The sequence below is a fragment of the Hyla sarda genome, chromosome 11, assembly GCF_029499605.1.
Source record: "Hyla sarda isolate aHylSar1 chromosome 11, aHylSar1.hap1, whole genome shotgun sequence".
In the NCBI taxonomy this organism is placed as follows: Eukaryota; Metazoa; Chordata; class Amphibia; order Anura; family Hylidae; genus Hyla; species Hyla sarda.
In genome coordinates, this window is record NC_079199.1 from 41,699,521 (window position 1) to 41,715,566 (window position 16,046).

General features: G+C 44.2%; 1 protein-coding gene across 6 annotated transcripts in view; it reads left to right on the forward strand.

The window, feature by feature from the left end:
* The window catches only part of PCNX4 (pecanex 4), a 51,674-nt gene that overhangs the window by 14,170 nt on the left and 21,458 nt on the right, over window positions 1-16,046 (forward strand). For all 6 annotated transcript variants that reach the window (XM_056545293.1, XM_056545294.1, XM_056545296.1 and 3 more), the window contains exons 5-8: window positions 1,199-1,698; window positions 4,410-4,510; window positions 5,729-5,851; window positions 10,693-11,056. In XM_056545293.1, the coding sequence (XP_056401268.1) occupies window positions 1,199-1,698; window positions 4,410-4,510; window positions 5,729-5,851; window positions 10,693-11,056 (1,088 nt within the window). The remainder of the gene's footprint in view (window positions 1-1,198; window positions 1,699-4,409; window positions 4,511-5,728; window positions 5,852-10,692; window positions 11,057-16,046) is intronic.

Sequence of the window (16,046 nt, forward strand, 5' to 3'; positions counted from 1 at the left end):
CCCGGATGGAACTGTATGGAAAAAGTAAACAGTATGTGTTTTTAAACCGTATACTATTTAAAACTGCATACGGTTCCGTCCGTTTATATATAAAAAAAATATATATAGTTTTTTGAAAATTTTGTCCATTTTTAATGGGAGGGGTGTTGGGTGGGGACTTAAAGGGGTACTCCGGTGAAAACCTTTTTTCTTTTAAATCAACTGGTGGAAGAAAGTTAAACATATTTGTAAATTACTTCTATTAAAAAAATCTTAATCCATCCTGTACTTATTAGCTGCTGAATACTACAGAGGAAATTCGTTTCTTTTTGGAATGCTCTCTGATGACATCACGAGCACAGTTCTCTCTGCTGACGTTATTATAATAACGCTTTATTTATTGTTGTCCTTAGTGGGATTTGAACCCAAGTCCCCAGCACTGCAAGGCAGCAGTGCTAACCACTAATCTACCATGCTGCCCTTAGCACACATCTGCTATGCATGGTTGCTAAAATGGACAGAGATGTCAGCAGAGAGCACTGTGCTCGTGATGTCATCAGTGTTCCAAAAAGAAAGGAATTTCCTCTGTAGCATTCAGCAGCTAATAAGTACTGGAAGGATTAAGATTTTTTAATAGAAGTAATTTACAAATATGTTTAACTTTCTGCCACCAGTTGATTTAAAAGAAAAAAGGTTTTCACCGGAGTACCCCTTTAAGGATGCAAATGCACATGTGCAAAGTAAAAACCGTATGCGGTTTCCCGTATGGAACCGTATACATGTGTGTTTCCCATTGACGTCCATGTTAAAAAAAAAAAAAAAACGTGTTCGGTTGAAGTACGGTTTTTAATCCGGAGACAAAACCGTGGTCAACCACGGTTTTACAGTAGATACTTATTTTTTTTTTACAGTAGATTTTCAGAACCCTCCATATTCTTTCAGTAGATCATCACAGCTTCAGGGTTCCCTGTTCCAGATCTAGGACACCTTCCTATCACCAGTTAGCCTCATTCATGGATGACCCCATGGGTCACCTAGCTACTCAACTTACATATGGCATGATCACCCGCGTGTTTTAGTTTGCTCATGTAGCTGAAGGACCTTACATAACGCAGACCCATACTGACATGTTTTGGATTTATGACTACACTATAATTTTTTTCTTGCATTTTCCTGTTTTTTTTTTTTTTTTTTTAAGATTTTGTTTTATATCTTACAGGTTGCTGGTCACATTTTTAATATCACTCGGGATCACCATATCAGCATATTTCATTCCAAACTCCATTGGTCTGGTTCTCTTCATAGCTGGACTTGGATTTATTCTCAGTCTTAACTTAACAGAGATTGGAATTGTTCTCAAACATCGCATGAGGAAACAGTGGAAATCCACAAATAACTGTAATACCTTCTGGAAGATGACTTGGAAGGAACCTGTGGTGTACTGCAGCATTCTTATACTGGTTCTGCTGGAGTCCAGCTTGTTACATCACTACTGTTATTCCACCTTTTCCTTACAAAGTCCTCAGGCTATTGTCGGATATTGTCTCATTGTACTTTTAGCTTTTTTATGGATTCTCAAAGAAATTCAAGGTGCTTATATATTGGGGATTGTACGAAATCCCTTTTTCCAGAATGATATCCGGATGTTCAATGTCTTCATGAAGAAACAAAGCCGATTACAGAAAGCCGCTCTTGTAAGGAGAATTTTGCTCATGCTGGGTAAGAAGTAGAAAATAAAAATGTAATGAAAGACCAGAAACACTAAGTATTGCATCAGTGGCATTATGCTTTTTAAAGGGATTAGAGATGAGCGAACTTACAGTAAATTCAATTCGTCACGAACTTCAAGGCTCGGCAGTTGATGACTTTTCCTGCATAAATTAGTTCAGCTTGCTCCGGTGGGCTGGAAAAGGTGGATACAGTCCTAGGAGACTCTTTCCTAGGACTGTATCCACCTTTTCCAGCCCACCGGAGCACCTGAAAGCTGAACTAGTTTACGCAGGATAAGTCATCAACTGCCGAGCCGAGAAGTTCGTGACGAATCGAATTTACTGTAAGTTCGCTCATCTCTAAAAGGGATGTTACTAAATTCTCTAAAAACTGCCTTCGGATTGAACGCAGCCAAACAATTAAAAAAATGCCATACTTACCCGTAATTCCACCACTACTGTGGTCTGGTGGGCCTAACTAGGCCTGCTGCGGTGACATTGCATACAATGAACATCGGACACACCGGTCTGTACCTACATATATGGCACATGACCCCTGTGGCGGCAGCATCATGTGGACAACGTACGGCAATGTCATCACTGTAGTTTCAACGTTTAATAGCAGTGGAATTAAATGTGAGTCATTTTTTTTTTCTATTTCAGGCAGGTTATAGCTGGTTAACCATTTTTCAGATGATCCCAGTAAGGCTGGGTTCACACCACGTTTTTGCAATACAGTTCCTGCATCAGGTTTTTAGATGAAAAACGGATTCCTCAAAACTGGATTAAACTGTATCAAAACGTGTGTAAAAATGTTAACCCGTATACGGTTTGAAAAATAATGTCCTGTTGCATAAATTTTTTTAAAGAAAAAAAAGTATACGTTTTTAACTTTTCACTCCATTAAGAATAAAGTTTCACTTGTTTGATTGAAATTCCAAGAAACAAACTGTATGGTGCAAAATGGATGGAACCGTACGCACATACGGTTCTGTATGGTTCCCATTGACTCCCATGTTATAAAAAAAAAAATGTATGTTTTTTCCCCTGGACCAAAAAACGTGGTAGGCTACTGTTTTGGGTACGGGGAAAAAACCAAAACGTATAAGATGCAAAAAGGACACAACCGGATGCATCGTTTGGCATACAGTTTTCAATGGAGAGTCAATGCATACGGTTTTCCATACGATTTCATACGGTTTTCAAATTCAAAACATACGTGGGAACTGTACTGCAAAAACGTGGTGTGAACCCAGCCTAAGCCAGAGTTTCTGAGATATTCAGTCGTCATCATCTAGGGTGCTACTGAAATCTTCTCTACCCAGCATAGGCAATACACCAACTGCAGCAGTTGAATGATGGCATATTTCCTACTCTTATAGGTTATCTTGCTATCATGACAGGCACTTACAGCAGCCTAGAATAGGGGACAGATAGCACCTTGCAAGTAATATAAACCCAAAAGGAAAACAAAGGAACTATTCACACACAATTCTATGCAAACATAGATACATTTTATTGGTACATAATGTAAACATACATAAAAGTAAAAATATATTAAAAGCAAGGAGGAATCACAACAATATAGGCGGCAGACTGGGACATTTCATATATGCATGTGCGGTAAAAATATAGATTGACATTTATCAATGTTTGCTTGTGTATTCTTTTTTTTTGTCATTTTTTCCTTACTTTTTTTTTGCTTATGTGTGACTTATTTATCAACTGGTTTCAGCCTGTTGATAATTTTCTTTCACGTAAGCAATTTTTCCTTTTTTACTTTGGTAGTAGCTTTTTCTGCTCCATGTTTGAGCTGGAGTAAATTTAGTAAATTTTTAACCCTGTTGTGACTTTTTTTGCGCAGTTGCGACTGTCGCAGTTAATAAATACCTGACTACCCGTAGTCCATTTTAAAATTATTACTACGTAGCTAATTTTTTGAAAACTTGCTTTTCTCGCTTTCCAGTCAAAACGTCGCACGAAAAATCGCGTAGTCACAGTCGCGACAATTTTGCGACAATTATAGTAAAGAAAACCTGACTAGACCCGTTGATAAATGTCCATAATAGTGAGTACATCAATAGTGCGGTGGGTATGAAAAAAATATATGTAATTAACTATATAGTGAGGATATAACAGTATATATTGCACTACAGCACTACAAGTATATATGTAGGTAAGTCATTTAGGAATATATGCTATGTGCAGGCAGATGGTAATTAGGGCTATATACAAATAAAGGGCTACAAATGCATAAAAGGTGCAAAAACTGCTACAATGAAAGAAAGCCAGACAAAGTATGAATACCAACCGCACTGAAAATGAGAGTCCAGAGTCCCAGGATACCGCCACCCCAACATGTGTTTCAGTCCTTAGACCTTCGTCCGGGGGTGTCGGTATCCAAAGCAGACAGGGGTTATATAGTATAGAAGGGCCAATAAGATTGCTGGTAGCGTGATTAACTGAAAATAATTTCACCTACCTGGTCAGAGGAAGAGCACATCTGTCCTGCTGTAAGATGCCGAGCCTCCGGGTGACGTGCGCCGCACGGACGTCACGTGACAAGTCACATGACATACCATACGGCGACACGTCATGAAACCGGAAGCCCGGGGCAGAGTGGAGGTGCGCTTTTGAGAACATGCCGATTTCTGTCAGCTTATTTTTAAACCGTGTTATGTATAGAAATGTATTCATTGATATTTTTTATTTCTTTTTCAGTCTCTCCTTTCGCAATGGTAGCTTACCTCTCTCTGGACACTTCACTGTATAACCTGCACTCTGTGTCAGTCTGCATTGGATTCACAAGGGCCTACAGGATGGTAAAAATAATTATTTTTGTTAAATCCTATTGACTGGTATATGATGGTGTTTAGTCATGGTGTTGTTTAGTTTTATCTGGGATAAGGGTTAGTTATACAGTACAACCTTTACCCTATGGTCTGTTGAGGGAAAAACGTATTAGTGATTCTGCAGAGGTGTTGTGCCTTTTCCCCACACCATATTATTATTTCAGAAAAATATGCTGCTGAATACGTGGCAGAATTCGGATGCATACCCTTCGATTTTTACTATTAATTTTGTTGCCATTTTGGATGTGGATCCGCCCATCTCAATTGGACTAATCTGTATATTGGCTTTCTGTTGCATTTTCTGCACTGACTCAACATATAAGGGTACGTTCACACGAGCGGATTTTCGCAGCGGATTTTGCTGCGGATCTGCTGGTGAAGGCCCCGCTTTATGCTGGCTTTACATGTGCCTGCTCGTAGTGGCAATACACCGCTACGAGCAGACACACTTGTGATGTGCGAGATGCAGTGTACTGGCACATCGCGGGAGCTCTCTGCCTAGCTCAGAGCAGGGAGAGTGGCCGCGATGTGCGAGTACACCGCGCACATCGCTGCAGTGAGTCTGCTCGTCGCGGCATATTGCTGCTACGAGCAGGCACATTTAAAGACAGCATAAAGCGGGCCTTCACCAGCAGATCCGCAGCGTAAAATACGCTGTAAATCCGCTCGTGTGAACCTACCCTTAGTGATGTGTCATTTATCAATGCATATTCCAAATCTGTGCTGTGTCGCAGTCCACAATGTAATTTACAGCATGTATTTCTTTTTAAAACAATGGGACACATATTAATCCTTGATAGAATAGATACTGATATTCTACTGCAGTGCTTCCCAACCAGGGTGACTCCAGCTGTTGCAAAACTACAACTCCCAGCTTGACTACGACTCCCACCATTGAAGTACATACAGTAGAGCAGTGTTTCCCAACCAGGGTGACTCCAGCTGTTGCAAAACTACAACTCCCAGCATGCCCGGACAGCCTTTGGCTGTCCGGGCATGCTGGGAATTGTAGTTTTGCAACAGCTGGAGGCACCCTGGTTGGGAAACACTGCTCTACTGTATGTACTTCAATGGATATTTAGTGTGATTTGTGAAGGCTAATGATGCAAGTTTTTAATTTTGTAATTGCACAAAAATATGCTAATAGTTCCTGTCTGATACATTGGTTTATTTTCTCCCTTCTTTCAGATCTGGCAGAATACAGAAAATGCCATGCTTGAGATGGTTGTTGTATCTATTGTACAGTTGTTTGTGTTTAACACAAATGTGTGGTGGAACGTCGGGCTGAATACTGGCATACGACTAATTCTGGTAAGTTTGCAATTCATAGCTAGTAAGTAAATTGTTTCAATGACCTGTTTGATCCTACATAGATTATGGAGAGACGCTGACAGCACAGTGGATGGTGCATGGAGAAGGTGCATCAGTCTTACGCTGGGTTCACACCACGTTTTTGCAATACAGTTCCCGTATCAGGTTTTTATTAAAAACGGATTCCTCAAAACCGGGGCTAAACTGTATCTAAACGTGTGTACAAATGTTAATCCGTATAAGTTTTTAACTTTTCATTCCATTATGAATAAAGTTTCACTTGTTTGATTGAAATTCCAAGAAAAAAAACTGTGTAAAGTCAAAAACCGGATGGGGAAAACCCGATTGACCCATACGCACATATGACCCTCCGCATAGGGACACAGTTGAGGGAGGGTAGTGGGAATGTAATGAGAGGGAGCGGCCTGCAAAGCAGAAAACTGTGTCCCTGTGCGGAGGGTAACATTCCGCTACAGGGCACAGTTTTCTTCATTACACCGGCATTTAGCGCTGCTTGCCCAAAGCAGGGCTAAATCCCGGGGGTGGGGCAATTCAAATTACATATACTTGGTGCGAGCTGTGTCGGACGCCCGGCGCCCCTGTTGCTATGGCGCCCTGTGCGGCCTCACAGCTCGCACACCCCTAAGGCCGGCCCCACAGCTCGCACACCCCTAAGGCCGGCCCTGGTGACTGCAGATTGGAAGTAAAATTATACTGTAGTGCTTTTCAAAACAATGGATATCTTTGCTCTGATTTTTTATTTTTTTTTGTTCATTTGCTTCCTAAATCAAGCAAATGTTTAAATAATCTTCAATTAAGTCCTCTACATTAAAGTCGGCTCTGCTAATTCTGACATGGATCCAACAGCATAGCACTCTTCTTTAAAGCGCGTGTGCTATCTTATAAGGTTATCCCCTATCAACAGGATAAGGGATATCTATCTGATTTTAGGGGCTCCGACTGCTGTGGCTTCCCGCCTTTTCAAGAATGGGGAACTTCTGGAAACAGCTGAACACTGTACTAGGCTGTTTTTGCGCTTCCTATTGAAAAAGAATGAAATGGTGGCGTCCATTCACAACCTGCCGCTCCATTCTAATGAGTGATTAAGGTCCCTGTCCTCAAGATCATGGGTACCCCAGTGGTTGGACCCTCTGCAATTCAAATAGTTATCCCCTATCCTGTGGTTAGGAGATAATCTTAAAAGATGGCACAACCCCTTGAAAGAGGACCTATGGTCAGACAAAAGAAAAGTATAAACTAAGGCCAAAGATGTATAAGGCTTCTGACCCTGAATCTGTGCATACCTTTTGTTTTGATGATTAGCCCCACTGAGATATCACACTTTGAATCTATATGTGAAGTAGCCTTAAAAGCCCAGTAATTGTTACCCTGACCTACAAAAGCTTAGTAAAGTTCATCACCTCCTCATATTAGCAACGCCTCTGGGGTGCTTGTAACCTCCCTTGTAATCTTCAAGAGGTGTTGCTAACAAGTGGATGGGGTGAACTTTGCTGGACTCTTGTAGCCCAGGGCAACACCTCCTGGGCTCTTAAAGGGGTACTCCGACCCTAGACATCTTATCCCCTATCCAAAGGATAGGGGATAAGATGTCAGATGGCCGGGGTCCCGCCTCTATACCGGGGACCCCCGCAATATAGGAAACAGCACCCGGTCGGGAGGAAATAGCCTGGGAGCCTCCAGCGCTTCCGGAAGCAGTTACAGGTGGGTGCTGCTTGCTATATTGCGGGGGTCCCCAGCGGCGGGACCACGGCGATCTGACATCTTATCCCCTATCCTTTGGATAGGGGACAAGATGTCTAGGGACGGAGTACCCCTTTAAGGCTACTTTGCATATGAATTTAAAGTGTGATATCTCTCCACTGGAGCGGTCGATTATCAAAACAAAGTTTTATACATCAAAAACTTGTTGACAGATCTGCTTTAATTGTTAGATATGCCAACATTGGGGGAAGGGGGAAGAATTGTACATAAAAATGCCTTAAAACAGGTAAAGGAGATTACAGCCTGAAAATGAGGGCAATATTATTATTTTTTTTTTTTAATCTCATGATAACCATTGACATATATGATGAACAGTTTTTCCATGTCAGTGGTGTCCACAGCCTTACATTTGTCACATTACTAACAAAATGCATTTTATATATAAGAAAAGATAACCCCCAATGCTCCTGTCTTCCTCCATGTCAGTGGTCCTGGAAGCTGAGATATGTGGAGTCTACAAACAGTAGCACTTGGGGTCACTTTTTTGTTTATGAATAAAATAAGCATCCATTTTGTGCCCTATGCGGACAGTTTTATTAGCTAAGCATATGAAATCACTGGTGACCACCATCCTCCGAAATGTTTCTTTAGGGTCACATGTACAGTATTCTGTGCAGATTTGATGCGCAGGATTTAAAGCTGTGTTCAGTCATTCAGTTTACATTGAAATCTGCAGCAGAAAATCCTGCGCATCAAATCTGCGCAGAATACTGTACGTGTGAATAGTCCATAATAGTTCCTCATATATTATCTTCCTAAATGCAGTGAGTATGACATGGGGGGGGGGGGGGATGAGGCAGCACATGGTAAACTAAATTCACATCTCTGAAATGTTTTTTTTTTTATTACGCTGTGTCCATTACCACATGCACAGACTCTTATCTATGTTGTATAGACTTATAACCAATATTCTTAGTGTTATTTTGCCATTTAACAAACCCTGTTGCGTATTACATTTCAAAACATATAACACAGAATATGAAGAAACACAAAAAACTGTAAGATGTAACGTAAGACTATTACTTTTGTTTAACTATTACTAAAATTTGTTTAACATGCTATACATCACATTAATCCTATATAGGACACCTTTTTACACCCAATATTGGGACAATATGTGAGCCATAATAAGGACATTATTAGTCTGTCTAATAAAACAAAACATGAAACACATCACACATTGCATAAGGATAAGTTCACACACCACTTACCTTTTTGAACTATATTAAACATACCTACATGACATATCAAGAGGAAATATCATCATACTAAAGATCACGATAAGCTGATACAATGAGGTCATACAGGTCGTACAGGATAAATATCTTTATAGATAACATAATAAAGCTGTGTTTACCAAAGTATACAACTTATATAGCTGATAACAGTTTATCATGTGACATCCAATGAAAAATCCCAGTAAACCTCAAAAATAGTTATAAAAACAATACAGTACATCACAAGAAAGTAAGCAGAATAAAAGGCACATAAAAGTCTTCCCTAGAGATGAACGAACTTACAGTAAATTCGATTCGTCACAAACTTCTAGACTTGGCAGTTGATGACTTTTCCTGCGTAAATTAGTTCAGCTTTCCGGTGTTCCGGTGGGCTGGAAAAGGTGGATGCATTCCTAGGAAAGAGTCATCTAGGACTGTATCCACCTTTTCCAGCCCACCGGAGCACCTGAAAGCTGAACTAATTTATGCAGGATAAGTCATCAACAGCCGAGAAGTTCGTGACGAATCGAATTTACTGTAAGTTCGCTCATCTCTAGTCTTCCCCACTAGTATCGCTGCTAACACCCATCCCTTGGTTAGGGTACAAATACTAAGTAAGCTAAGCCTATAATTACTGTACATCACATCTAATCACCAACCAAAGTAAAATACAAAAAAAATACCTACCGTATTTTTCGCCATATAAGACGCACTTTTTCTTCCCCAAAACTGGGGGGTAAAATTTGGTGCGTCTTATACGGCGAATACACCCCTATCTGGTCAGTCCCTGCGGCCATCAACGGCCGGGACCCGCGGCTAATACGGGACATCACCGATCGCGGTGATGCCCTGTATTAACCCTTCAGACACGGCGATCAAAGCTGACCGCCGCGTCTGAAGCGAAAGTGACAGTAACCCGGCTGCTCAGTCGGGTTGTTCGGGACTGCCACGGTAAAATCGCGGCGTCCCGAACAGCTTACAGGACACCGGGAGGGACCTTACCTGACTCCTCGGTGTCTGCTCCATGCTGGGATCCCCTGCATGGCGGCGCTCTCCTTCGACGTCATCACGTCATCTCGCACGCCGTCCCGTCATCCAATAATAGCGGCGTGCGTAGCGGCGTGATGACGGCGACGGAGAGCGTGGATCCTGGGGAAGAAGACGTCCGGAGCGTCGAGGACACCCCGGGGACGCGGCGACAGCGATGGAGCGACATCCAGGGCAGCGGTGACGGGAGTATTCCCTCCTATCCAGTGGTCTTCAACCTGCCAACGGCTGTCCGGGCATGCTGGGAGTTGTAGTTTTGCAACATCTGGAGGTCCGCAGGTCGAAGATCACTTTTGGGTGCAGAATCTTTTTTTTTTTTCTAGATTTTGCACCTTTAAAATTGGGTGCGTCTTATATGCCGGTGCATCCTATAGGGCGAAAAATACGGTAGTTACCTTTCCGCCCTTGGTGTGAACAGCAACATACTGTATTCTGGTGTCCAGATCTAGACCCTGTCCTTGCCTGTGTGAAGGTAACCTGCATGTGCTGAATTCACCACATTATGTATGGCATCCCTAGATATGTATTGTACATGTTCACAACAGCCCATGACCACTAGTTATGTAAGCCAATGGTGTACAATGCATTCGGAAAGTCTTCAGATCCTGTTGCTGTTTCACGTTATGTTGTGCTGTGGACTTGTGCTAAAAGAGAAACATTTCTCATTTTCCCCATCAATCTGCACTCAGTACCCCATAATGTTAGAAAAAATTACCATAGTTTCTTGCTAAAGTCTCTTCAAGGTGTTATCCTGCATTGTAGATGTGTCATTTTACCTCTTGCCCCCTTCCTCAGGTTGCTGTAATACGTGACCGGCTATGCCAGTTAGTCTCTAAGCTGCAGTTTGCATTGACTGTTCTGCTGACGTCCTGGACAGAGAAGAAGCAGAGGAGGAAATCGACCAGCAGTCTGATCACAGTGAACATCATCTTCTTCCCCGTGGTGCTGACCTTCATCATCCTCTCTGCTCTCCTCTCCTCACCTCTACTGGCACTTTTCACTTTGCCCGTCTTCCTGGTTGGATTCCCGCGACCTATCCGCAGTTGGCCAGGAGCTGTTGGAGCTGCAGCTTGTGTTTGTGCTGATACAGTCTATTACCAGCAAATGGTTCCAGGTTTTGCTGGGGCACTGCAGTCTGCGTTTGCATCAGGTAGTCTTGGTAGGTATGATCATGTGGAACAAACATTCAAATTGACTTGTTATAATTCCTAAATAATTTTAAAAGTTGTTTAGTTATATCTATAGAAAACAGTTTTAAGTATCAAAACTAGTCAACAAGGTGCATGTATTTGGGCTTATGAAAGTACCCACTCTTCCTTAATGATTGATTGATCAATATTTCTTAACCCCTTAAGTAGGGATGTCCCGATACTGGTATCGGTGCCAATACTAGCTATTTGCATGGTATCGGGGACTCGTTTAATGTCCCCGATACCATGCCCAATACCTGCTGCCGCTCCACTGTCCCGATCTTCCGTCCTCCGGGCCGCATCATGTCCTCCTATGGAGGAGCATGTGACACACACGTCATTCCGCCTCCTCCCCTGCACCCGGCGTAACGCTACGGAGGAAGCAGAGTGATGTATATGTCACATGCTCCTCCATAGGACGACATGATGCGGACCGGAGGACGGGAGAACGGGGCAGTGGAGCGGCAGCACCCGACAGAGGTGAGCTGCCTGCAAGGAGGGGGGCTTCTACTAATGTCTACCGGGGGGGGGCCCTGCTGCTGTTTAAATGGGGGCCCCCTGCTGCTGTCTAAACAGGGGCCCCCTGCTGCTGTCTAAAGGGGGGCCCCTGGTGCTGTCTAAAGGGGGGCCCCTGGTGCTGTCTAAAGGGGGGCCCCTGCTGCTGTCTAAAGGGGGGCCCCTGCTGCTGTCTAAAGGGGGGCCCCTGCTGCTGTCTAAAGGGGGGGCCCCTGCTGCTGTCTAAAGGGGGGCCCCTGCTGCTGTCTAAAGGAGGGGGCCCTGCTGCTGTCTTAAGGGGGGCCCTGCTGCTGTTTAAATGGGGGCCCACTGTCTACAGGGGGGCTGCTATTTATGTCTACAGGGGGGCTGCTGTCTACAGGGGGGCTGCTGCTAATGTCTGCAAGGGAATACTACCTACTATTAAAGGCAATCTTACAGCAGAGTCACCTGCACTAACTTGAATTTATAGGTAGATAGGTCAGGTGACCTGGTTTCTACAGCTGCTCACCATGTGGTCATCGTTCTCGCCGCCAATGCAAATTCCCTGTTCTGTTCAATGGAGAAGAGAGAAATCTTTGCTCATACTACAGCAGCCGCCTCCATTGTACACTACAAGGACCCACATATCATACGGTAAGCAGCGCCAGAGACCGGGTCACCCTGGTGTCAGATTCCCTTTAAAATATAAGTACTCGTACTTGGTATCGGCGAGTACTAGAATTAAAGTATCGTACTCGTACTCGGTCTTAAAAAAATTGTATCTGGACATCCCTACCCTCCCGTGCTTACACACGCCTCCGCCCCGTGTGACGTCACGCTCCGCCCCTCAATGCAAGCCTACGGGAGGGGGCGTGATAGCTGTCACGCCCCCTCCCGTAGGGTTGCATTGAGGGGCGGAGCGTGATGTCACACGGGGGCGGAGGCGTGACGTCACACGCCGCTGGCCCGGTGGTTGCCTGTAGTCAGTCCCGGAGCGAACACGCTCCGGGGACTGATTACAAACGGAGGTCCCCAGCGGCGGGACTTCCGCGGTCAGGCATCTTATCCCCTATCCTTTGGATAGGGGAAAAGATGTGTAAGCACCGGAGAACCCCTTTAAGTACAAAGCCCATTTTGACATAAAGGACCAGGCCAATTTTGGTTTTTGCACATTTTTTTCTTCTCCCTTTCTAAAAATCATAACGCTTTCAATTTTGCACCTACAGACCCATATAAGGGCTTGTTTTTTGTGTCAGCTATTGTACTTTGTAATGACATCAATCACTTAATAACAAAATCTATGGCAAAACCCCAAAAATATATATTTGGGTGAAATTAAAAAAACAAAAAATTATAAGTACATGTAGCAAAATTAGTATGTTTAAAATTGTCATCTTCTGACCCCTATAACTTTTTTTTTTTTTTTCGCATATGGGGCTGTATGATGGCTAATTTTTTTATGCCGTGATCTGTAGTTTTTATCTGTACCATTTTTTATTTTGATGGGAATTTTTGATCGCTTTTTATAAAAAAGTTTTATGGTATATGAAGTGATCAAAAAATGCACAGTTTTGGACTTGGTGTTTTTTTTATGTGTACACGTGTACGCCATTGACTGTGTGGTTTACCTAACCTTATATTTTAATAGTCCAGACATTTACGCACGCGGCAGTACCTCATATGATTATTTTTATTTATCACATTATTTTATTTAAAAGATGGGAAAAGGGGGTGATTCAAAATTTTATTAGGAAAGGAAAGACTGCATATACTGTTCAATGCTATGCCATAGCTTAGCATTGATCAGTGTTATCGCTGCTATGCTGCTCCAGCCTGCAAAAGACCGATCGGAGGGCGAAGAGGCAGGTAAGGGTCCTCCTGCCATCCACTCAGCTGATTAGGACCCGCGAGGTCAGCACAGATGTCCCAATCAGCTCCACTGAGCAAACTGGCATCATTAATCCTGCATTTTAGATGCCGAGATCAACTTTGATTGCGGCGTCTAAAGGGTTAATGCTGGGCGTCAGCCCAGTGGTGCCCAGCATTAACCGTAGGTGCCGGCTGCTCATAGCAACCGGGACCCACTGGGTTTGAAGGGTTCTCCGCTCATGAGAACGGTTTGAACCCCGGTAAACCGGACCAGGGCGTACAGGTATGCCCTCGGTCCTTAAAGGGTTACTGCACCCCAAGACATCTTATCCCCTATCCAAAGGATAAGGGATAAGATGTCTTATCGCGGGGGTCCCGCCGCTGGGACACCCCACGATCTCTGCTGCAGCACCGTGCCTGATGACTAGCTATGTGGCGCTGACGTCACGGCCACGCCACCTCGCATAGACTTGCATTGAGGGGGTGGGGTGTGATATCACGAGGGGGGGTGTCCGTGACGTCACGAACCTCCGGTACCACAGCTGGCATTCTAAATGAATACCGGGTACTGCAGGGACCCCCGCCATGTAGATAGGGAATAAGATGTTGAGGGGCGGAGTACCCCTTTAAGTGCCAGGACGCAAGGGCGACCTGTACGCCCTTTGTCCTGGACAGGTTAATGCATACTCTTACAAGTATGGCTGTCAGCCATTCATAGAGTGAAACCTTCCTGTGAAAGGATTTCAAACAATAACTTATACTTAACCTTTCTGCACAAATGGCATTTAGGTGTAGCACATTTAGGGCTTGTTCACACTGAACAAATTCAGCGAGGAAAATGTATTTACTCAAATCCCCTGTGGATCTTTGATATTCCTACTCTATGGTAAATGAAGCCAAATTAATCAGGAATCAGCATTTGACGTATTTAGCTCCTTCCCATTGACAGATGGGACTTCTCATAACCTGTTCACTCTTCTCCCAGAATCCAGTTCCATGTCAGACATTTTGCTATGGAACTTCTGACGTGTGACCTGAGCCCTGGAATTCCCATTGAAATCAATGGAAGGCGACTGCAAATGGAATATTTGTGACTATTCCGCTCAGAATCTCTGTAGTGTAAACGGGACTGTAACATGTCCACTTTCACCTTGTAGGCTACTACTGAGAAGAATAGTTGCAGTTGGCATATTAATGGGGTGTGACAACCTCCAGGCAGGATGTAGAACATTTAACATCATTTTAGATTTCATGATATTTAAAAACATTAATGCATGATAGGGGCTATGTCCTCCTTTCCAACCATTTTTTATTGTCCCATTGCATTGAATATAAAGGAATTATTAAACAGTCTTTCCCATTTCCTATTGTTTTGTGTGTATATAGAAATATAGGCTAAAAGATGGGGAGATTTATCAAAACATGTCCAGAGGAAAAGTTGCCCATAGCAACCAATCAGATTGCGTCTTTCATTTTGCAGAGGCCTTGTTAAAAAAAAAAAAAAAATGAAGCGAACTGATTGGTTGCTATGGGCAACTGGGCCACTTTTCCTCTGGACAGGTTTTGATAAATCTCCCCCATAGTCCTAAAGTACCGTATATACTCGAGTATAAGCCGACCCGAGTATAAGCCGAGACCCCTAATTTCAACCCAAAATCCCAGGAAAAGTTATTGACTCGAGTATAAGCCTAGGGTGGGAAATACCTCATCCCCCCCTGTCATCATCCAGACCCGTCATTAACATCCTCATCATCCCCTTGTCATCATCCCACACATCCCCCCTTCATCATCCCCTTGTCATCATCCCACACATCCCCTTATCATCCCACACATCCCCCCTTCATCATCCCCTTGTCATCATCCCACACATCCCCCCTTCATCATCCCCTTGTCATCATCCCACACATCCCCTTATCCCACACATCCCCCCTTCATCATCCCCTTGTCATCATCCCACACATCCCCTTATCCCACACATCCCCCCTTCATCATCCCCTTGTCATCATCCCACACATCCCCCCTTCATCATACCCTTGTAATCATCCCACACCCCCCCCCCCCTTCATCATCCCCACCCCCCTTCATCATCCCCACACCCCCCCCCCCCCCCCCTTCATTATCCTCTTCTCATCATTCGCCCTCAGTGGTCTTCAACCTGCGGACCTCCAGAGGTTTCAAAACTACAACTCCCAGCAAGCCCGGGCAGCCATCGGCTGTCCGGGCTTGCTGGGAGTTGTAGTTTTGAAACCTCCGGAGGTCCGCAGGTTGAAGACCACTGCGGCCTTCAACATGCGGACCTCCAGAGGTTTCAAAACTACAACTCCCAGCAAGCCCGGGCAGCCATCGGCTGTCCGGGCTTGCTGGGAGTTGTAGTTTTGAAACCTCCGGAGGTCCGCAGGTTGAAGACCACTGCGGCCTTCAACATCATCCAGCCCCCTCTCACCCCCTTTAGTTCTGAGTACTCACCTCCGCTCGGCGCTGGTCCGGTCCTGCAGGGCTGTCCGGTAAGGAGGTGGTCCGGTGAGGAGGTGGTCCGGGCTGCTATCTTCACCGGGGGCGCCTCTTCTCCGCGCTTCCGGCCCGGAATAGAGCCGTTGCCTTGACAGCGACGTA